We start from the raw sequence: 23,047 nt of genomic DNA on the forward strand, positions 1-23,047 counted from the left end.
GTCCATAGACTGAGCCCCAGGCATGGATTGCAAAGTTTCAAGGATTTTTGCCATAGTCACAGACATATTATCCGCAAAAACTGCAAAGTCTGTCCCTGACACCGGGGCAGGACTTACAGGCGTCTCAGCCTGGGTCACTATCTCTCCTGACTCCGGCTGGCGAAGCAGCACCGGATCTGAGCATTGCACACAATGGGGGTCTTTGGAGCCTGCTGGTAGAGCAGCCCCACATGCAGCACACGCAGTGTACACAGCCCTAGCCTTGGCAGCCTTGCGTTTTGCGGATGACATGTTGCTGCCTCCTCAGAGTGATCTGGGTATACAGCCAGGAAGCGACCTCACAGTGCAAGCAATAAGGAAATATATATATGTCCAGTGACACAGTACACTAATACACACTGAGGCACTAGAGGGGCCAGCTGAAAAGCCGCTTACCGCCCGCTTAAGAGCGGGTGTGTGATCTCCAAAGCCCCCTAGTCCAGGTCTCCCAGAGCCTTGCGTCCTTCCTCCAGCCAGACATGCATGTAATGGCTGCCGGCGTCCTGAGAGAGGAGGGGGGGCGGGCCCTGGGCGTTCCTGGCTAAGAGCGGGAAGCCTGCTTCCCTCTGTGCCTAGTGAGAGGGCTGGAGCATGTAAATCAGGCTCCAGCCCTCGTCGCTGCCGTGAAACAGCGTCTCTCCCCTACCCTGATTGACAGGGTGGGGGCGGGAACGAATCGGAGCTGCCGGCGTCCTAGGCCGCAAAAGCCGGGGACTAGATTTATAAACGCCACCGCCGTAAAAGCGCGGTCGGCGTGTCCCCGGCGAACTAAAAGTCGCAGCAGCGCCGCCGGTCCAGCGGGGGTCGGCGCTGCGTTCCCACACACAGAAAAAAGTCCCCCAGTAAACTGTAGAGACACTAGCTCTAGCGTTACGGTCCCCGGCGCACTACAACACCCAGCCAGCCCGGAGTGTGTCTGTGCCTGCCGGGGACACAGAGTACCTGTATGATGCAGGGCCATGTCCCTGATGGTACTCCTGCTCGGCATCCACCAGGTTCTATGGGTCTGTGGATGGAGCCCGGCGTCAGAGCTTTGAGGCCGGCAGGATCCCACTTCCACAGAGCCCTACAAGGGGATGTGGAAGGAAAACAGCATGTGGGGCTCCAGCCTCTGTACCAGCAATAGGTACCTCAACCTTACAACACCATCAACGGGTGAGAAGGGAGCATGCTGGGGGCCCTATATGGGCCCTCTTTTCTTCCATCCGAAATAGTCAGCAGCTACTGCTGACTAAAATCTGTGGAGCTATGCGTGGATGTCTGACCTCCTTCGCACAAAGCTTGAAAACTGGAGTACCCGTGATACCACGGGGGGGTATAGCCAGAAGGGGAGGGGCCTTGCACTTTTTAGTGTAGTGCTTTGTGTGGCCTCCGGAGGGCAGTAGCTATACCCCAATCGTCTGGGTCTCCCAATAGAGCGCTGAAGAAAGCACAATTTGATTTTTGGAGCACAGATTTTCTTAGAAAAGTTTGCGGACTCCATTTGCAGAGTCTCTAAGTGGCAGAACAGAAGAAATCCCCCTCAAGTGACATTTTGGAAATTACATCCCTCTAGGAATGCATCTATGGGTGTAGTGATGATTTAGTCTCTGAAAGCACTCATGGTGTCAAACACTGTGTATGTTGCAGAATTAAAAATTGCAAATAAGTCCTTGTGTCCAGTACATTGTAGTGCCGCCATACATTTAGCTGGACTCTCCTCACTACAATAATGCCAAATATGTGGATGCTAACTGTGGTTAAGGCTCATTGTGGGGTGCAGAAAGGTGGGGGACATTTGGATTTGGGAGCGCAGATTTTCTTGGATTTTTTTTTTTTTTAGGGGGGAGCTATAGCAGTTTTCCACAGCCATTGTGCTACCAGTAACGTGGAAGTCCCCTATATTTCTGTTAACCGATGACGGAGCTGAGTGGAGACTTGTCTTTTTGTGGGTTGAGTTGAATGCTATTTGGTGGCGTTTTTGGTACAGACATTTTGGATCAGGTCACATTTATTCTGTGCTCTATGCTGAGCGCTTACATTGGGGTGTTCATCTACATCTCCGAAATACGTGATTCAGGTGAAACCCCACACAAATTCATTCACTAATAAAGCAGCACAGTTACTCTGGACTCAGTTTGGCCTCTCTTCAGCGGTGTCCGTCTTTTCAAAGGTGAACAAGACTGTTGATGACCGCACTTTTGTGCACTCCTAAAAAAAAGTGTAAAAAGATGGACACCGCCGGAGCATAGGCTAGACGTGAGGTCAAAGTGACTCCTCTGCCTCATTACAGTGAATTTTCCATTGGGAATTTTGTCTGAATCACATTTTTCAGAGATTTAGGGTACGTGCCCACGATCTGCACACGCTGTCTCCGAGACGCAGCGTGTCTTCCCCTGCGGAGACGCAGGTGTTCTCTGCAGCTGTCTGTGCCTACGATTAGGGTTTGGGGTGCTATGGACTTTCGCTCTGTTTTTCCAGCTGAGGACACTCGCGTTTCCATAAGCATAAACTGACAGGACAGCCGCTCCGCAGGTCAGCCGCTCCGCAGGACAGTTTACGCTGTGGAGAAAAGAAGCACAGAGAGCCGGAGATTTCTATAAATCCATCCACTGTGCTTGTACTGTACAACCCAGAGAAAACACTGCATCCAAAACACTGCTAACACAAATTACGGGCACACACTCTTACACGTAATCCGTGGTGTAAGCGCTCACTGTGGATAAATATGAGCTGCGCCATACCGTCATCTTTTAGAGGCAGACCGAACAAATCAACAGCAGGTGAAGAATTGGCTTATTTTTTATGCCGCTCACCTTGCGATATAAGTGATTAGGCGGCTTTACTCCTTCGGTCAGTACAAGTACAGCGATACAAGAGTTATATTGGGTTTTTTTTGGTTTGGCGACTCACACTAAAAACACTCGTCACTGAATTCTGAAGCCTATAGTTATTTTTCTGCTGACAGTCATGTGAGGGCTCGTTTTTTCGGGATGAGTTTGCGTTTTTATTGGTACCATTTTGGGCCACTTACTGTAATATTTTTTTTTTTCAAAAATGTTTATTGAAAACAAGAAAATATCATACAAAATCAAGCATAAGTAACTCTATAACATAGTGGCATATTTTCAATTTGTGCATGAATACTTCCACATATCGAGGAAAAAAGACAGTCGCAATAAGAGATCAAGTACAAACAATTCTCCATGTGGACTTAAGCCTACTTTACACCTTACAATTAAGCATACGATATCGTATGCGATGTGACACGCCTCCATCGTATGTGCGACACGTTCAATTTGTTGACCGTGTTGCACAAACGATTATTTGCCCTTCCATACGACCTCGATGTGGGAGGCGAACATCCACTTCCTGGAGTGGGAGGGACATTCGGCGTCACAGCAACGTCACACGGCAGCCGGCCAATAGAAGCGGAGAGGCGGAGATGAGCGGGACATAAACATCCTACCCACATCCTTCCGCATAGCCGGCGGAAGCCGCGGGACTCAGGTTAAGATCCGTTCATCGTTCCCTGGGTGTCACACACTGCGTTGTGTGCTGCCTTGGGAACATTGAACAACCTGGCGTGCAATTTTTAGCAAATGAACGACGTGTATGCGATGAACGGTTTTGAGTCAATGAACTAAGAACGTTGATTTCTGAAGCACGAAATTTAGATGAATAAAAACTGGAAGGAGAAGAGAATGTTAAGAAGAATTCAAATGAGAGGAAAGACAGACCAGAAAAAGAAAGAATGGGGGGGCAGAAGGGGGGTGAGGGGGAAGGAGGGACTTGGGGTCTCCCTTGGAACACAACCGGTTTAAAGAGGTCTACACTCCACCTCTCAGGACGAACCGAGCAAAAAATTAAGCGGTTGGTTCCTAAGAGGAAAGGATTACCTCGAAATCTGCAGATTCTCTAAATAGAAGCCACGGCGTCCAAGAGCTGAAAAACTTGGCTCAACTGGAGCTCAGAGTGGGAAAATAGTTTTTCCATCCTGCAAATGTGATCCATTTCCGACAACCACTCCAGAATCGTCGGGGTTACGCCCGTCTTCCACTTTCACGGAATGATCGCTCTAGTCGTGGCAACAAAATGACGGAGAAGATCTTGCTTGATCTCTTTGAAAGCTCCGGGGATCATGGACAAGAGACCGATCTGCAGAGAACATGTGATTGTCAGCCCCGTGATGTGGTTATGAATTTGGAAAACTTTACGACACAAATCCTGAATTATCAGGCAGGCCACCAGATATAAAAAACACCAAAAAACTGAGCTGTAACAAAAAAAGCCAGTAAACATGCACGTTCCAAGCATGTAAATGGCAGGGTATTTTTCATACAATTTTTCTCTTTGTTTTTTTCAGGACCACCAGATATGTAGCATGGATCCCTCAGCAGCATTACATCTCCAACAAGTGTCAGGGACTGTCGGGAAGATTTTGTGTAGCTCCTTCGGACACCTATACCAACAGGAAATGATCTTAACATTTTTTTTCCTGCACTTTACAAGGTAAGGGAAGTCTATGTACACACATAAGCTTTTGCCCAATCCAGGTCAGAGGAAGCACTCCCCAGATCTTTCTCCCAGGATTTCACATACCAGACTGGATCCGAATCGATTGGGTCAATCAAAATGGAGTAAATCTGGGAAATTACGTGGGATGGGGATTCTAGTTAGATCAAAAGGGATTCAAAGATGGTACAGACCCTGGCCTGGTCGGAGGCTGAGCGAGCAGAGGAGATGAACAATTGCAACTGCAAGTACATGAACCACTGAATTTGTTGATCAGGGAAGGCGGCTCGGAAATGCTGTAAGGTTGGCAGAGAAGGCGCTCCCACCAGGGTAGCGCCAACCCTAGGCCTCTGGGATCTAGACCAGATCATAAACCTGTCCACACCAACAGCCGGCAGGAAGTCGAGATTATCAAAAAAGGGGTGTCAGGGGGCCCCATGCTTCAGACAGATTAAAATGAGCATTAGTTCTGTCCCAAATGATGAGTAGGTCCCTTGTCAGAGGGGAATTCAAAATGCTCTTAGGTCTTCTATGTTTCGCGATCAAGGACAAGGTGGTCAAGGTCCAATCTAAAAGATTAGCTTCAATATCCACCCACTGCTTCGTCTCGGCCCCATGAAACCAATCTACTACTCTGGTCAGGATAGCTGATGTATGATATAAGCGAAAATCTGGAAGTCCTGTGTCCCCTTTTGTGTTACGTCTCGTCAAGTATTTAAAGACCAGTCGGGGTTTTTTCCATACAAAAGCTGTCGTAATCTGTCGAAGATGGGCAAAGTAGAATCTGGGAACGGCAATAGGAACTGCTTAAAAAAGAATAAGGAGTTTGGGGAGGACATCCATTTTTAAAACGTTGATACGTCCAAACCAGGACAGAGCCTGCAAATTGTAAGCCTGAAGATCAGCGTCAATGCGCTGCAGTAGTGGTTTGTAGTTAAAATTAAATAGATGTGAGGCGTTCGATAAGTCCCTAGATATTTCAGAGCAGTAGCACACCATTTAAAGGGAAAGGCTTCTTGCAGAGAGGATTTACGTTTAGTGGGAAGGGTGATATTTAGGATTTCCGATTTAGAGGTATTAACCTTGAAATTACTAACCACAGCATACCGCTCAAACTCCTTCAGGATAGATGGGAGAGATGTTTCAGGGTTCACGATGTAAAGGAGGTCGTCAGCATGTAGGGCCAGTTTATGAGCTTTTTTTACCTATGCAGATCCCATGAATATCAGGGTTCTTCCTGATGGCTATGGCTAGATGTTCCATCACCAATGCATACAGAAGGGGGGACAGAGGACATCCTTGTCGAGTCCCATTTCTGATATTGAATGAGTTGGAAAAAATTCCTGCTTTTCCACCATAAAAACAATTATATAGAAAAAAAACACTTTTTGCATTGCTGTATTCTGGGAGCTATAGTTTTTCTATTGTTACGCTGATGGAGCTGTATGGCGGCTTGTTTTTTTGTGGGACACGGTGACATTTTCAGGGGTAACTTTTTTTATATATGACTTTGATCAAATGATTCTACTTTGTCAGCTGTATGATAAAAAGACAGTTTTTGCTACTTTTTTTGGGCCGTGTTCACGGAAGGGGTTAACTCCGGGGTCTCAAACTCAGCTGGGTGTATGGGCCGCACAGAGGAAAAAAAATAATTTAGGGGGCCGCATTCTTTGCAGGACAAAGTGACATTTTTATTGGTACCATATATAATATATTTATTTATTTTTTTACACATATTGGGATCACTGATTTTGAACATTTTCACTTGTTCATTATAGCAAACGTGCACATTCTTTGTTTAAATATAAACATTTTTTTTTATATATTATTCCTCTCTTGTAACTAATAGTCTTACAATTAGCACTATATAGAAATTTTGACCAACATCTTTTAGTAATGTTCCCCATATTGTTGTAACGTGCCCATCCTTGTCCCCTTGTATAGTATTGTGCCCCATCCCACAGTAATGTGCCCATCCTTGTCCCCATCCTAATGTTCCCCATCCTTGTCCCCATGTTATAGTAATGTGTTCATCCTTGTCCCCCATCTTATAGTAATGTTCCCCATCCTTGTCCCCTTGTAGCAATGTCCCCATCCTATAGTACTGTCCCCATTCTATAGTAATGTGCCCATCCTATAGTAATGTCCCCAGCATTATCCCTATTCTATAGTAATGTTTCCCATCTTTGTCCCCTTGTAGTAATGTCCCTATCCTACAGTAATGTGCCCACCCTGTAGTAATGTCCCAATCCTATAGTACTGTGCCCATCCTAGAGTCATGTGCCCACCTTGTCCCCATCCTATAGTACTGTTCCCAGCCTTGTCCCCATTCTATAGTAATGTGCCAATCCTAGTCCCTATCCTATAGTAATGTGCCCATCGTAGTCCCTATCCTAATGTCCCCATACTATAGTAATAATGTCCCTATCCAACAGTATTGTGCCCATCCTTGTAATGTGCCAATCCTATGGTAATGTCCCCAGCCTTATCCCCATCTCATAGTAATGTGCGCAGTTTGTCCCCATCCTGTAGTAATGGGTCAGCAGCTCACCTCACCTTCCACAGACGCCGGAGTGAAGCTGAGGGGAGTGGTCTGCGGCCCCAGATCCACAGTGATTGGAGAGATCAGTCACAAGGCCGGTCTCTCCAATCAGAGCTGGGGGCGGGTGAAACACAGGTCACCCAGCTCCAGCCAATGATCAGGGCTACAGCTGCCCTGATCTTGGCTGGATTTCAATGTTTCAGTGATTTTCAATGGCTGAAACATTAGTGGCTGTGATTGGCTGAGCGGCGTTCGTCAGCCAATCACAGCCTCCGTAGGTCCGGGGAGGAGACACCACCCCTCCTGAGGTCCCCTCCTCCCCGAATCTAAGATATTTGCAGCGATCGTAGCCACCGGGGCCGCGATTTCACCATGACGTACTGGGTACGTCATGGGTCCTTAAGTACCAGGGAGCCATAACGTACCCAGTACGTCATAGGTCGCTAAGGGGTTAACGTCCAACACACACACACACACACCATTCTTCCCACCTGTCCCGCGCTCCCTCCGCTGCCTCATCTCTGCTTCGTGCGGCCCCCAGGCCCGTGCCCGTTACTATCGCGGCAGCTGCAGTGTCACTGTCAGTGATTTATGTGAGATGATTGTATTGCTGGCGCGAGAGTGCAGCCCCAGCAACACATTCATCTGACGTAAAGTGCAGACAGTGGGTGCGGCCCCTGCACCTGCCACGATAGTGACCAGGGGCACGGGCCTGGGGGACGCACGAACTACCCCGAGGGGCTACATGCGGCACGCGGGCCGTGTGTTTGAGACCCCTGGGTTAACTAGTGCGATTGATTTATAGATCAGGTTGTTACGGATGTGGTGTTACAAAATATATGTAGTTTGTTTGTTTGGGTTTATATATAAATTTACATATTTCTTGGAATATATATTTTTTGTTCTTTAGTTTTTCAGATTTTTTGTTTAATATTGTTAGCAATTTTTAAAACTGTTTTTAACTTATTATTTCGTCCTTTTAGTGATCTGATCACCGATATAATCCACAGCAATGCTGGATCATTATATGTTGTTGTTGCACTCCTGGCAGTGAGAGCCGGGTGCCGGTTGTAACATCAGCTGGTGACCCGGCAGCGATCACGGGCGTACAACGCCTTAGCACCCGTGATCGCCATGACGTTGGTCAGGAATGGACTGACTTGTATGACGTAGAGGTAAGTCAAGGGTTAAACATGAGCCACGTATGAGAGAGTAGGAGTCGGAGGTTTGGCTTACTAAATCCACAGCCCTGCAAAAAACTAATAAATTGTAAATATGCCATACACTGTGCAGTAAGTGGAAAAAACAGTTTTCAACAAAAATGTCCGGAATAACATTTGTGCAGTCTATGAATTGTTGTGAGGAATAGTATGGCCTCCATCAGATCCTCCTTCATAGAGGACCTCAAATCTGACCTCAGTATTGTAAGGCTGGAGAGCAAACTCTCTACAGTAACCTCGGTTGGTGGCAGAGGTGACCACACGGGCGACATCTAACAATCTCCAGGTTTAGAGGAATCACCTCCTGCAGTTTGATGAACATTCAACTCTTCTACTTCTTTGAGAGCATGGTGGAATCTGGTCGCTGTGGGATCTTTTTTCACTTTGCCTCCAATTGTTTCTACATTTTAGGAGTCTGAGTTGGTAGCTCACCGCTACTCAGAGTCAGACACATCTCACCTTGGCCTGTACCACACATCCCACAACATCCAGTATCGCACTGCTCTGCATATATGACATTACCATAGAAACTTAGGCGATTAGGTGGCGTTTCCACAGCAACAGGGACAATGGTAACAGCAAGCCACCAGAAATGCCCCGCGTCAGAACCATGGGGTCAGGTGGCACAAATCATTAATACCTGTTGTGGGGGATGGACCCATCTTTCAACCATACTCTCATGTCCATGATACAGGTGGGAGAGTGACATGAGGGACTCCAGCTATACCTGAGGCTGTGGAGCTCAGTGAGATGTATCGGGTCATCACAGTCTGCACTCGGGCCGGGTGTCGTGGACATCTGGATTGTCCTTCCCCTCATATACGGATTATCAGCGCATCCTCAGCAATGCACGACAGCTGGAGATCCGGGAGACACAGAGGAACCCTGAACGGCAGGCAGCAAGGACTATTGGACGCAGAGCGGAGGCCAAGACTAAAGGCCCAGTCACACTAAACAACTTACCAGCGATCCCAACAACGATCCAACCTGATAGGGATCACTGGTAAGTTGCTAGGAGGTTGCTGGTGAGATGTCACACTGCGACGCTCCAGCGATCCCACCAGCAACCTGACCTGGCAGGGATCGCTGGAGCGTGGCTACACGAGTTGCTGGTGAGCTCACCAGCAACCAGTGTCCCAGCCCCCAGCGCCGCGTGGAAGATGCTGCGCTTGGTAACTAAGGTAAATATCGGGTAACCAACCCGATATTTACCTTGGTTACCAGTGCACGCAGCTACACGTGCAGAGAGCAGGGAGCAGCGCACACCGCTTAGCGCTGGCTCCCTGCTCTCCTAGTTACAGCACACATCGGGTTAATTACCCGATGTGTGCTGCAGCTACTTGTGCAGGGAGCAGCGCACAATGCTTAGCGCTGGCTCCCTGCTCTCCTAGTTACAGCACACATCGGGTTAATTAACCCGATGTGTCCTGCAGCTACATGTGCACAGAGCAGGAGCCGGCACTGACAGTGAGAGCGGCGGAGGCTGGTAACGAAGGTAAATATCGGGTAACCAAGGACAGGGCTTCTTGGTTACCCGATGTTTACTGTGGTTACCAGCCTCCGCAGAAGCCGGCTCCTGCTGCCTGCACATTTAGTTGTTGCTGTCACACACAGCGATCTGTGCTTCACAGCAGGACAGCAACAACTAAAAAATGGCCCAGGACATTCAGCAACAACCAACGACCTCACAGCAGGGGCCAGGTTGTTGCTGGATGTCACACACAGCAACATCGCTAGCAACGTCACAAAAGTTGTTCGTTAGCAGCGATGTTGCTAGCGATGTTGCTAGCGATGTTGCTTAGTGTGACGGGGCCTGTCACAAACCACCGGGGGGGTCACTCAGAAATCCCCCGCGCTGGCTACCAGTACGTCACAATCGGGGGGTAACAAGTGGGGTCACCCCTCCTTTATACCTCCCGACCGACAGACAGAGCACGTGACGCGCTCTCTAGCGCCCCTCTTATAGTCAGGCCAATTATGGAATTGCCCGACAATAAGCAAGGAGGCCGCTATACTACTTATGCCGATTATTGAAGGGTCCCCGGTGAGAGTAGGGTATATATTCCCCCGACCTCCGCGGGCGGAATATATAATATCTTCCCGAATCTCACTGGCCTCCCCACAATAATCCTTGGCACAACTCGCTGCCACCAACCGCTTCACGGTAACTATTAGCCGAACACACAGACGTGGGATTCAAGATCGAGATAACAGAACAGCCTAAGATTAATTATATAATTTAATCAGCCTAAAGCACACTAGAAACTACAATATATACAATAGGGAATCTACAGAATATACAGTTATGTCAGAGTACAGTTACAGATAAAGCATGGTTTACAAACAGGTATGCAATTCAATCAGTTACCTTGTGCGTCTGGCCACAGGGGGGCGCTGTAGACCAGGTTTCCAGGAACTCCCACAGATGTTTCCTGCACGTGACCCCCAGCGAAAGAACACTGGAAAATGGCCGAAGTAGGGTTATCAACCTGGACAAATCCAGGTCCCCTCCTACCTTCGTGACCTCAGAGGGAGCACTGCTCCACCCCTGGCTGGAGTTATGGACAAAATCCACAACATGGAATATGGCCATAACTTGGCCTGGGAGCGTCGTAGGCGGACGCCAATGCTCTCATTGTGACAGTTATGAATTTAGCTACAGAATGAGAGGTTTCATGACTTGTCTACTAGTTCCACATTGGCTGATATCACGCCTGGGGTATTTCCCAAGCTCCCGCTCCCATAAAAAAGGTGTGCCAGCATCGTCCGCATGCGAAAACACCATTTTTATGGTTGCCGTATTTATCGGAAATATGGCTTGCGAGATATGAACCATTTTTTACTGGAGTCGTTCTGTCTGGCTAGTTCCAGAGCCTTATAATGAGATACAACTCTTGTTACAGGGTGACGGCAGGGAGTCATCCTGTGTCCTTTGTTCCCACATCACCTAATTTCCATATCACAGGAGATGGCCATGGGATGGGTTGCTAAACAAGTTGTGTGAAGGAAAGGGGGGGTGACACCAGGAGAGGGCTTCCTGACATAACTTGAATATCATGATTTATCGTCATATCTCCGGATTTACCTCACACCTCCCCCCTTTTGAGGGCGCTAGGGGGCAGCACACTCCGGTGTTCCCCCGTGCGCCCGTCCGCGACCTCTCCTTGTCGGGACAGCCCGTCTGCGTTACCGTGGTCACGGCCCCTTTTGTGGCGAATGGTGAAGTTGTATTGCTGGAGCGCAAGGCTCCATCGCAACAGTCGCCCATTCGTCCCAGAGACGGTGTGCAACCAGCTGAGGGGGTTGTGGTCCGTCTCCACGATGAAGTGGCGCCCGTATAGATAGGGTTGCAGACGCTGCAGGGCCCACACTATGGCCAGGCACTCCTTCTCCATTGTGGAATAGGCCACTTCCCTCGGTAACAGCTTCCTGCTCAGGTACAAGACTGGGTGCTCTTGGCTCGCAGAGTCCACCTGGCTGAGCACCGCACCGAGGCCGAAGTCACTGGCGTCGGTCTGTACTACAAATGGCCGCGTGAAGTCGGCTGCCTGTAGCACGGGCGGGCTGGACAGGGCGTCCTTTAGGGCCCGGAAGGCTGTCTCGCAGTCCATTGTCCAATCGACTGCAGAGGGCAGCTTCTTCTTGGTGAGGTCCGTCAGGGGCTTTGCCAGGCTACTATAGCATGGAACAAACCTCCTATAGTACCCAGCGGTCCCCAAGAAGGACATCACCTGCTTCTTGGTCCTGGGGGTGGGCCAGGATGCGATGGCCTCCACTTTCTCAGGCTCGGGCTTCAGTGTTCCCCCGCCTACCCGGTGACCGAGGTACTGGACCTCGCTCATGGCCAGCTGACACTTGCCCGGCTTGATGGTCAAACCTGCCCGGTGGACCCGCCTGAGCACCTGTGCTAGATGCTCTAGGTGATCTTCCCAGGTGGGACTGAAGACGGCAATGTCATCCAGGTACGCGGCCGCGTACCCTTCAAGTCCCTTGAGCAGGGTGTTGACCATCCGCTGGAAAGTGGCAGGGGCATTCCTCATCCCGAATGGCATCACCGTGGACACGTACAGTCCAAATGGGGTAATAAAGGCAGAGCGTTCCCTGGCCTTGCGAGTCAGGGGGATCTGCCAATATCCCCGGCTCAGGTCCATGATGGTCAGGTACTGAGCCCCGGCCAACTGATCGAGCAGGTCATCGATGCGTGGCATTGGGTACGCATCGGCGACCGTGACAGCATTGAGCCCCCTGTAGTCCACGCAGAACCGAGTGGTTCGGTCCTTCTTAGGGACGAGGACTACAGGCGAGGCCCAAGCGCTGTTGGATGCCTGGATCACCCCCAGCTTCAGCATCTCGTCAATCTCCTGGCGCATGTGTTGCTGCACCTCCAGGGAGACCCGATATGCTGAACGCCGGATCGGGGGATGATCCCCAGTGTCCACGTGATGGACAGCCAAGTCAGTCCTTCCGGGCTGGTTGGTAAACAACCCCCGGAAGGGGTGTAGGGTGGCCCACAGCTGGGACCGTTGGTCCTCCAAGAGCTGGTGGCCAACCTCCACATCCTCAATGGATCCGCCTGCCCTAACCTGGGCTAGCATATCCAAGAGGGTTTCCGCTTCTCCCTCCTCGGGCAGGTTGCACACGGGGAGCGCACATGCCTCCCGCTCATGATGTGCCTTCATCATGTTCACATGGAAGGGCTTCCGCCTTCCACGGGCAGGGTCCAGGGTGACCAGGTACGTCACAGGGTTGAGCTGCTGGTACACGAGGTATGGGCCTTCCCAGGCTGCCTGAAGCTTGTCCTGTGGTACGGGGACCAGTACCCACACCTTTTGACCCACTTGGTAGGTCCTCTCACAAGCGTTCTGGTCGTACCAACGCTTCTGATCGGCCTGGGCTTGAGCCATATTGTCGTGTACCAGTTGCGTCAAGGCCTGCATTTTGTCCCGGAAGCGCATGACATACTCGATAACCGACACTCCAGGGGTGGCCAAATCCCCTTCCCAAGCCTCTTTCACCAGAGCCAGGGGGCCCCGCACACGTCGCCCGTACAGGAGCTCAAACGGTGAGAATCCTGTTGAGGCCTGTGGAACCTCCCGGTAAGCAAATAACAGGTGTGGGAGATACCGCTCCCAGTCACGCCCATGGGAGTCGACCAACATCTTAAGCATCTGCTTTAAGGTGCCATTGAACCGCTCGCACAGGCCATTAGTCTGTGGATGGTACGGGCTGGCCACCAGATGTCGCACCTGGACTTGCTTACAGAGGGCCTCCATCAGCTGGGACATGAATTGGGTCCCCCGGTCAGTGAGCATTTCCTGGGGAAAACCCACTCGGGAGAAAATCTCCAGCAATGCGGTGGCCACCTTGTCAGCCCGAATGGACGACAAGGCCACTGCTTCTGGGTACCGGGTGGCATAGTCCACTACCGTCAGTATGAAGCGTTTCCCGGAGCTGCTGGGGATGGCCAGCGGGCCGACCAGATCCACAGCCACCCTCCTGAAAGGCTCATCGATGATGGGCAGAGATACCAGTGGGGCTTTGGGGCGTGGCCCCGCCTTCCCCACTCTCTGACAGGTTTCACACGAACGGCAGTAGGCAGCCACATCGGCCCCCATTTTTGGCCAGTAGAAATGCTGGTTTAACCTGGCCTTGGTCTTAGCGATCCCTAGGTGTCCGGCCATCGGAATCTCATGTGCGATCCGCAACAACTCCGTCCGGAACGGATAGGGTACCACCAACTGTCGGTCCCTGGGCCACGCCTCCGGTGAACCCTGCTGGACCGTGGCCCGGTACAGCCGTCCTTGGTCCCAGACCACTCGCTCCGGGTCCGAGTCCGAGGGAGGCTGTGCCGCCTGCTCCTTAAGAGCTTTCAGGCTGTCGTCAGCTTCTAACGCTGCCTGAAACCCCTGACTAGATGTGGCCAGAATCGACGAGACTGTCACATCTTCGGTCAGTACCCCGGGACCTGTGTCCTGGCCTCCACCTGACTCGGCTGCCACTTGGTCAGAAGGGGAAGAGCTATCGGACCTCCGGGAGGCCCCTTGGCTTCCAGCACTCCCACTGCGGGTGACAGCGGCCACAGCCGCTGCGACCGTGGGTCGTGCCTGCTCCTCCTCCGTTCCTGACCAAGTCGCCGGTTCAGGCAGACCGACCTGGCTTCCTGACACCCCGGTTGTGGGGGAACCATGCACCGAGATCTTACCTGGGAGCACTTCCGCTCCTGGACCGGCCCCAATCTCACCTGCCTGTTCCCCTCCTGCAGCAACAGAACCCCGCTGTGAAATCTCTGGGGACCCCACATTTGCTGTGGTAGCCCCCACCCCACACACTGGTCCTCCCCCTGCAGCACCCTGCTCTCTGCTTATCCCTGCAGAGGGCAGCAGATCCCAGCTCACAGGCTGATTACTTGTAGAGGCATTGTCACACCTTTCTCTGACCCCCTCCCCTGTCACAGCTGCAGCTGTGTGTGTGTCTATGGTGTCTATGCAAGCAGAAATATCAGAGTTCACTCCCTCCTCCCTTACATCATTCATAGATAACACATTAACATTATCCGGAGGCATGTCAGTACTGGCTGAAGGTTCAGCCCTTGGTTTGGGCCCAAACTGGGAGGTTATCTGCCCCAAATCTGTCCCAAGTAGCACGTTTGCGGGGATCCGATCAGTTACCCCCACCTCCCTCACCCCTCGCCCTGCGCCCCAGTCCACATAAATGTCAGCAACAGGCAGCGCCGGGTCAATGCCTCCAATCCCGGAGACAGCGAGGGTTTTTCCAGGGATCAAGTCTTGGGGGGACACCATCTCAGGCCGCACCAGAGTCACCTCCGAGGCGCTGTCTCGCAGTCCTATGGTCACAGACCGGCCGACGGTGACAGGTTGGAAGCTGTCCAGGGACCTACCACCACCCCCACCCACACAATACACCTTGGGCGGCCCTTGGGACGGGGACGGAGCCGGGGCCTTGGGACGCTGAGGGCACATGGCCTTGAAGTGTCCAGGTAGGTTGCACTGGTGGCACCGTCTTGGTTCTGCCACGGGCCTGGAGAGGGGAGTTGAGGGGGACACCCCCTGCAGTCTAGGGGCAGGTGGGGCAGTCGCAGAATTCATCTTACCCCCTCTCCAGGTGCTGCTGGTGGCTGCTCTCCTGGCTTCAGGAGCCCGATTGTTGGTGTAGTCATCGGCCAGGGCAGCTGTAGCCGTGGACCCCTTTGGCTTCTGGTCTCGGATGAACTGGCGGAGATCCTCAGGGCAGTTCCACAAGAGTTGCTCCGTGATGAACAAGTCCAGGATCTCCGGTCCGGTGGAAAGCTGCAGGCCTTGGGTCCAGTGGTCGGCAGCTCGGGCAAGTGCCCGCCTGTGGTCAGCCCAGGAGTCCTTTGGTCCCTTCTGTAGGCTCCGGAACTTCTTGCGGTAGGACTCTGGGGTGAGGTTGTACTGTTGGATCAGGGCCCGCTTGATGGTGTCGTAGCCCTGATCTGCCTCAGCAGGCAAGTCCCCAAGGATATCCAGGGCCTTACCCCTTAAACGGGGGGTCAGGTATTTGGCCCACTGCTCCTTGTCCAGATGGTGCTGCAAGCAAGTCCGTTCAAAAGCAGTCAAGAAAGAGTCCAAGTCTCCATCCTTCTCCAGCACTGGGAAGTCCTCAACACGGACCTTTGGAAGTTTGGTGTCTTGAAGGTCACGTGTGGCTGATGAGGGCCGGAGCTGAGCTAGCTGCAGCTGGTGGTCACGGTCTGCCTGTTGCCGTCGCTCCGCAGCCTCACGCTCTGCCTGGCGCTCTTCACGCGCTGCCTGCCGCTCTGCCCTGCGCTCTGCCAGGAGTTCCTTGTAGCCCTCCTGGTCTCCAGCCTGGAGAAGGGCCATAGCCATTTGAAGAAGGCTATCCGAGCCTCCCAGGCTCGGTGGAATGGCACGTGGTGATCTGCGGCCCGCTGCGGAGCCTGGTGATTCACTGTCCATTGCAGAGCGGAGGGCTGGCATCTGGCTCGTTGAGGACCCTTGGGCGAGCTCCTCCTCATTTTGTCCAGCAGTGCCAGGTTGTGCGATGTCCTCTGCAGAGCTGTTCTCTGGCGTCGGGCTCTTGGAGGGCTCGTGGACAACCTCCTCATCGTCTCTGGCCTGAGCATCGGCCATTCCTTTGGCTTTGCTCCTGGTGCTCTCAGCCATTCTTGCAGACTTTTGGTCACTGACACAGAACTGACACCTGATGCCTCCACACACCTTACAGTATCTGCACTCTGACACTCTAGTGTTGAGCTAGTCTGAAGACCCCAGCAGCCACAGCTGCTGCAGGCAGTCTTTAGTGTCTGGGAGTATGGGTCTCACACTCACACACACTATTATCTCGATCCCACCGCTATGCCACCAATATGTCACAAACCACCGGGGGGGGTCACTCAGAAATCCCCCGCGCTGGCTACCAGTACGTCACAATCGGGGGGTAACAAGTGGGGTCACCCCTCCTTTATACCTCCCGACCGACAGACAGAGCACGTGACGCGCTCTCTAGCGCCCCTCTTATAGTCAGGCCAATTATGGAATTGCCCGACAATAAGCAAGGAGGCCGCTATACTACTTATGCCGATTATTGAAGGGTCCCCGGTGAGAGTAGGGTATATATTCCCCCGACCTCCGCGGGCGGAATATATAATATCTTCCCGAATCTCACTGGCCTCCCCACAATAATCCTTGGCACAACTCGCTGCCACCAACCGCTTCACGGTAACTATTAGCCGAACACACAGACGTGGGATTCAAGATCGAGATAACAGAACAGCCCAAGATTAATTATATAATTTAATCAGCCTAAAGCACACTAGAAACTACAATATATACAATAGGGAATCTACAGAATATACATATGTCAGAGTACAGTTACAGATAAAGCATGGTTTACAAACAGGTATGCAATTCAATCAGTTACCTTGTGCGTCTGGCCACAGGGGGGCGCTGTAGACCAGGTTTCCAGGAACTCCCACAGATGTTTCCTGCACGTGACCCCCAGCGAAAGAACACTGGAAAATGGCCGAAGTAGGGTTATCAACCTGGACAAATCCAGGTCCCCTCCTACCTTCGTGACCTCAGAGGGAGCACTGCTCCACCCCTGGCTGGAGTTATGGACAAAATCCACAACATGGAATATGGCCATAACTTGGCCTGGGAGCGTCGTAGGCGGACGCCAATGCTCTCATTGTGACAGTTATGAATTTAGCTACAGAATGAGAGGTTTCATGACTTGTCTACTAGTTCCACATTGGCTGATATCACGCCTGGGGTATTTCCCAAGCTCCCGCTCCCATAAAAAAGGTGTGCCAGCATCGTCCGCATGCGAAAACACCATTTTTATGGTTGCCGTATTTATCGGAAATATGGCTTGCGAGATATGAACCATTTTTTACTGGAGTCGTTCTGTCTGGCTAGTTCCAGAGCCTTATAATGAGATACAACTCTTGTTACAGGGTGACGGCAGGGAGTCATCCTGTGTCCTTTGTTCCCACATCACCTAATTTCCATATCACAGGAGATGGCCATGGGATGGGTTGCTAAACAAGTTGTGTGAAGGAAAGGGGGGGTGACACCAGGAGAGGGCTTCCTGACATAACTTGAATATCATGATTTATCGTCATATCTCCGGATTTACCTCACAGGGCCTTAAGGGATGACAACGTTTTCCAGGACGGAGCGCTGGTTACATCGATGTCATTGCTGTGTTTTATTAGGTATTTGTTTTCCTTGTCAGTTTAAAAGTAAACAATAAAATGTTAATGGATCGTGAGGTGCGCCATGGGAGATGCATTTCACACGAACACAGTCATAAAAACAAGGCACAAGACTGGTAATCAGAGTAAAGCAAACACTCCATTACTCTTGTTAGTATCACAGGGACTTCACCTCAAGCAATTTTTCTCCCACCCACTAGTCCTATTACGTGATGGGGATTGTACACCCAATGGAGCCATCACCACTGTGGGGAAGGAGGGGCTCATATACTGTCCTATGTGAGAGGCTCGGTCTCAGGAGAATGCCTCCACCAATACAGTCATGGCCAAAAGTTTTGAGAATGACAGCAAAATGCTATTTTCACATGATCTGTTCCCTCTGGTTTTTAATTGTGTTTGTCTGATGTTTACATCACATACAGAAATATAATTGCAATCATATTATGAGACCAGAAGGTTCTATTGACAGAATGAGTTAATGCAGCAAGTGAATATTTGCAGTGTTGACCCTTCTTCTTCAGGACCTCTGCAATTCTCCCGGGCATGCTCTCAATCAACTTCTAGACCAAATCCTGACTGATCGCTGTCCATTCTTGCATAAGCAATGCTTGCATTTTGCCAGAATTTGTTGGTTTTTGTTTGTCCACCCGTCTCTTGATGATTGCCCACAAGTTCTCAATGGGATTAAGATCTGGGGAGTTTCCAGGCCATGGACCCAAAATCTCTATGTTTTGTTCCATGAGCCATTTAGTGATCCCCTTTGCTTTATGGCAAGGAGCTCCATCATGCTGGAAAAGGCATTGTTGGGCGCCTGCTCTTGGACAGTTGGGAGAAGTTGCTCTTGGAGGACATTCTGGTGCCATTCTTTATTCATGGCTGTGTTTTTAGGCAAGACTGTGAGTGGTGCGATTCCCTTGGCTGAGAAGCAACCCCACACATGAATGGTTTCAGGATGCTTAACAGTTGGCATGAGACAAGACTGGTGGTAGCGCTCACCTCTTCTTCTCCTAATAAGCTGTTTTCCAGATGTCCCAAACAATCGAAAAGGGGATTCATCTGAGAAAATTACTTTACCCCAGTCCTCAGCAGTCCACTCCCCGTACCTTTTGCAGAATATCAGTCGGTCCCTGATGTTTTTTCTGGAGAGAAGTGGCTTCTTTGCTGCCCTCCTTGAAACCAGGCCTTGCTCAAGCAGTCTCCGCCTCACAGTGCGTGCAGAAGCCCTCACACCAGCCGCTGCCATTGCTGAGCTAGCTCGCCACTGCTCGTAGTCCCATCCCGCAGATGAAACAGTTTTAAGATACGGTCCTGGCGTTTGCTGGTCCTTCTTGGGCGCCCTGGAGCCTTTTTGGCAACAATGGAAGCTCTCTCCTTGAAGTTCTTGATGATGCGATAGATTGTTGACTGAGGTGCAATCTTTGTAGCTGCGATACTCTTCCCTGTTAGGCCTTTTTTGTGCAGAGCAATGATGGCTGCACGTGTTTCTTTAGAGATAACCATGGTTAACTGAAGAGAAACAATGAGACCAAGCACCAGCCTCCTTTTAAAGTGTCCAGTGGTGTCATTCTTACTTAATCATGACTGACTGATCGCCAGCCTTGTCCTCATCAACACCCACACCTGTGTTACTGGAACAATCACTAAAACATGTTAGCTGCTCCTTTTAAGGCAGGAATGCAATGATGTTGAAATGTGTTTTGGGGGTTAAAGTTCATTTTCTTAGCCAATATTGACTTTGCAAGTAATTGCTGTTAAGCTGATCACTCTTTATGACATTCTGGAGTATATGCAAATTGCCATTAGAAAAACTGAAGCAGTAGACTTTGTAAAAATTAATATTTGTAGCATTCTCAAAACTTTTGGCCATGACTGTACACAGCATTGTGGGGCAGCTTGGGGTATTTAGGACACTGACAAAAGAATGGTGGCCACCTTAAGGGATCGCATCACCCCAGCCAAATCCAGTCAACTAAGGGGTTATTAGACCAGTATCGTGGGCTCTTCTCTATCAAGCCTGGTCAAACCCCCCAGGTGTGAGTGGAGACTGGGATAACAAGGCCAATTCAATAGCCCAGAGTGGCACCCAAGGTTCAGCTGAAGATTAGGAAGGAAGTGGATGAAAACTTAGTTGGGAGTGGTGGTCTCCTCGTGCAGTCCCTGGGCAGCCAGCACAGTTCCTGTCCTGAAAAAGGACCACAACACAAGGTTCTGTGTGGACTACCAGAGACTTAACAAGATTACCATCACCGATACATACCCCATGCCCTGAATAGATGATTTGTTACACCAGATCGGGGTAGCGACATTTGTGTCTACCCTAGATGTCAGTAAAGGCTACTAGCAGATCCCTTTGACACCGGGCACCTAGGAGCGTTCAGACTTTCTCACCCACTTTGGTCTGTTCCAATTTATAGTCATATGTTATGATCCGGAACCATGGAAGACCACCATAAATCATTGGTAAAAGGTGACAAGAGCATTGGCAACTGATCTGGCCGCCATCCCCTTACTAACCATCACAACTAGAAGTAGCCGAGGGGTGAACTAACATCCTGTGCACCGCGAACCCAGCCGGAGAACTAGCTATCCTAAAGGAAGGAAAGATGAATAACTCTCTGCCTCAGAAAATAGATAAAGAATAGCTAGCCCCCCACATTCAAAGACTGCGGTGATATAGGAAAACACAATACACAAATAGATGATAGGATTAGCAAAAGGTGAGGCCCTACTGACTAAACAGGACAGGATAGGAAAGGGAATGATGGTGGTCAGAGAAAAACCCTGCAAAAATCCAAAAACCTGCTAGTACAAAAAGCCCTCAGATCACTAGTTCTGAACTCTGTCCTATACCAGGCGCTCTTGTCATACCAATGAACGGAAAGCAGGAACCATTACAAATTCAAGAAGCAACAAACACATGGACTAATAGGAGCAATACTCCAAACATAGCTGCAGGGAGCTTTCCAGCTAAGCAACTGAGAGGGAAGATCCCTGCATGCAAATAAACTGAAAACAACCACAGTAAATGACAAACTCAGATAAGAGCAAAAAGAACCTGTCACGAACCACCGGGGGGGTCACTCAGAAATCCCCCGCGCTGGCTACCAGTACGTCACAATCGGGGGGTAACAAGTGGGGGTCACCCCTCCTTTATACCTCCCGACCGACAGACAGAGCACGTGACGCGCTCTCTAGCGCCCCTCTTATAGTCAGGCCAATTATGGAATTGCCCGACAATAAGCAAGGAGGCCGCTATACTACTTATGCCGATTATTGAAGGGTCCCCGGTGAGAGTAGGGTATATATTCCCCCGACCTCCGCGGGCGGAATATATAAAACCTCCCCGAATCTCACTGGCCTCCCCACAATAATCCTTGGCACAACTCGCTGCCACCAACCGCTTCACGGTAACTATTAGCCGAACACACAGACGTGGGGTTCAAGATCGAGATAACAGAACAGCCCAAGATTAATTATATAATTTAATCAGCCTAAAGCACACTAGAAACTACAATATATACAATAGGGGATCTACAGAATATACAGTTATGTCAGAGTACAGTTACAGATAAAGCATGGTTTACAAACAGGCATACACAGTTCCAGCAGTTACCTTGTGCGTCTGGCCACAGGGGGGCGCTGTAGACCAGGTTTCTAGGATCTTTCCCACAGATGTTTCCTACACGTGACCCCCAGCGAAAGAACACTGGAAAATGGCCGAAGTAGGGTTATCAACCTGGGCAAATCCAGGTCCCCTCCTACCTTAGTGACCTCAGAGGGAGCACTGCTCCACCCCTGGCTGGAGTTATGGACAATATCCACAACATGGAATATGGGCCATAACTTTGCCTGGGAGCGTCGTAGGCGGACGCCAACGCTCTCATTGTGACAGTTATGAATTTAGCTACAGAACGAGAGGACTCATGACTTGTCTACTAGTTCCCCATTGGCTGATATCACGCCTGGGGTACTTCCCAATGTCCTACTCCCATAAAAAAGGTGTGCCAGCATCGTCCGCATGCAGAGACACCATTTTTATGGTTGCCATATTTATCGGAAATATGGCTTGCGAGATATGAACCATATTTTACTGGAGTCGTCCTGTCTGGATACTTCCATAGCCTTGCTAATTAGATAGCAGCCCCTACCACAGGGTCACGGCAGGGAGTCATCCTGTGTCCATTGTTCCCACATCATCTAATCTCCATATCACAGGAGATGGCCATGGGATGTGTTGCTAGGATGTGACACCTTCCAAGATGTTGGACATTGAGAACAAGAAGGGAGGGGGCACGGCCATGGAGTGATGAGAGCGATTTATGACTGGAAATCATAATTCGTCTTCATATCCCAGGATTTGCCTCACAGAACCAAACAACAAATAAAGAGCCAAGCACTTATCTAGGGTACATGTGGTCTGAAGCAGGATGAAGCAGGCTGGTGAACAAAGAACAACTGACATCCGGCATAGCCTGCTAACAGACCAGGGTTTAAATAGGCAGAGAGTTAGCAATGGAAACGCCCATTGCTCAACACACCTGGTCTCTGTCCAAACCATTCCTGGCCACAAGAGGGAGCCTCCCAGCAGCCAAAGCATAACTGACATTCACAACAGTCATGCCATTTGGGATGGAGAATGCGCCAGGTACCTTTCAGCGAATAGTGGATGTCATACTTACAGGCTGTCAGTTCTCCCAGGCTTATATGGATCACAATGCCATATTCAGTAAGATCTGGGAGGATAACCTGCAGCATTTAGCAGGCTGTTAACCAGTTGGATGGACAAGTGCCAAATGGGAATGGCCATGGTCTTGTACCTAGTACATCGAGTAGGGGGTGGTGGGATAAGGCCTGACCCGGTCAAAGTCTAAACAATAACTCAGTGGCTCCAGCCTCACAACCAAAAGAAAATGCAGACATTCTTACTGAAAATTTACCCTGGGGTATAGCCCCTGTTGGCTGTGGACGATTATACCAAGAGACTCACGGGGTGGACAGATGCATCACGCAGTGGGTTGTGGGCTATCCTTGGGT

The 23,047-nt window shown here is 50.4% G+C and overlaps 1 protein-coding gene across 1 annotated transcript; it reads right to left on the reverse strand.

Moving 5' to 3' along the window:
* Positions 1-4,080: 4,080 nt before the first annotated feature.
* LOC142245764 (uncharacterized) lies at positions 4,081-22,768 on the reverse strand. The gene is made up of 3 exons (XM_075318719.1): positions 22,693-22,768; positions 13,722-14,776; positions 4,081-4,245 (listed from the first exon to the last, which is right to left on the reverse strand). The coding sequence occupies exons 1-3, from the start codon at positions 22,766-22,768 to the stop codon at positions 4,081-4,083; spliced, it is 1,296 nt and encodes a 431-aa protein (XP_075174834.1).
* Between the last annotated feature and the right edge of the window lie 279 nt (positions 22,769-23,047).

Source organism: Anomaloglossus baeobatrachus, chromosome 7 (genome assembly GCF_048569485.1).
Source record: "Anomaloglossus baeobatrachus isolate aAnoBae1 chromosome 7, aAnoBae1.hap1, whole genome shotgun sequence".
Lineage (NCBI taxonomy): Eukaryota > Metazoa > Chordata > Amphibia > Anura > Aromobatidae > Anomaloglossus > Anomaloglossus baeobatrachus.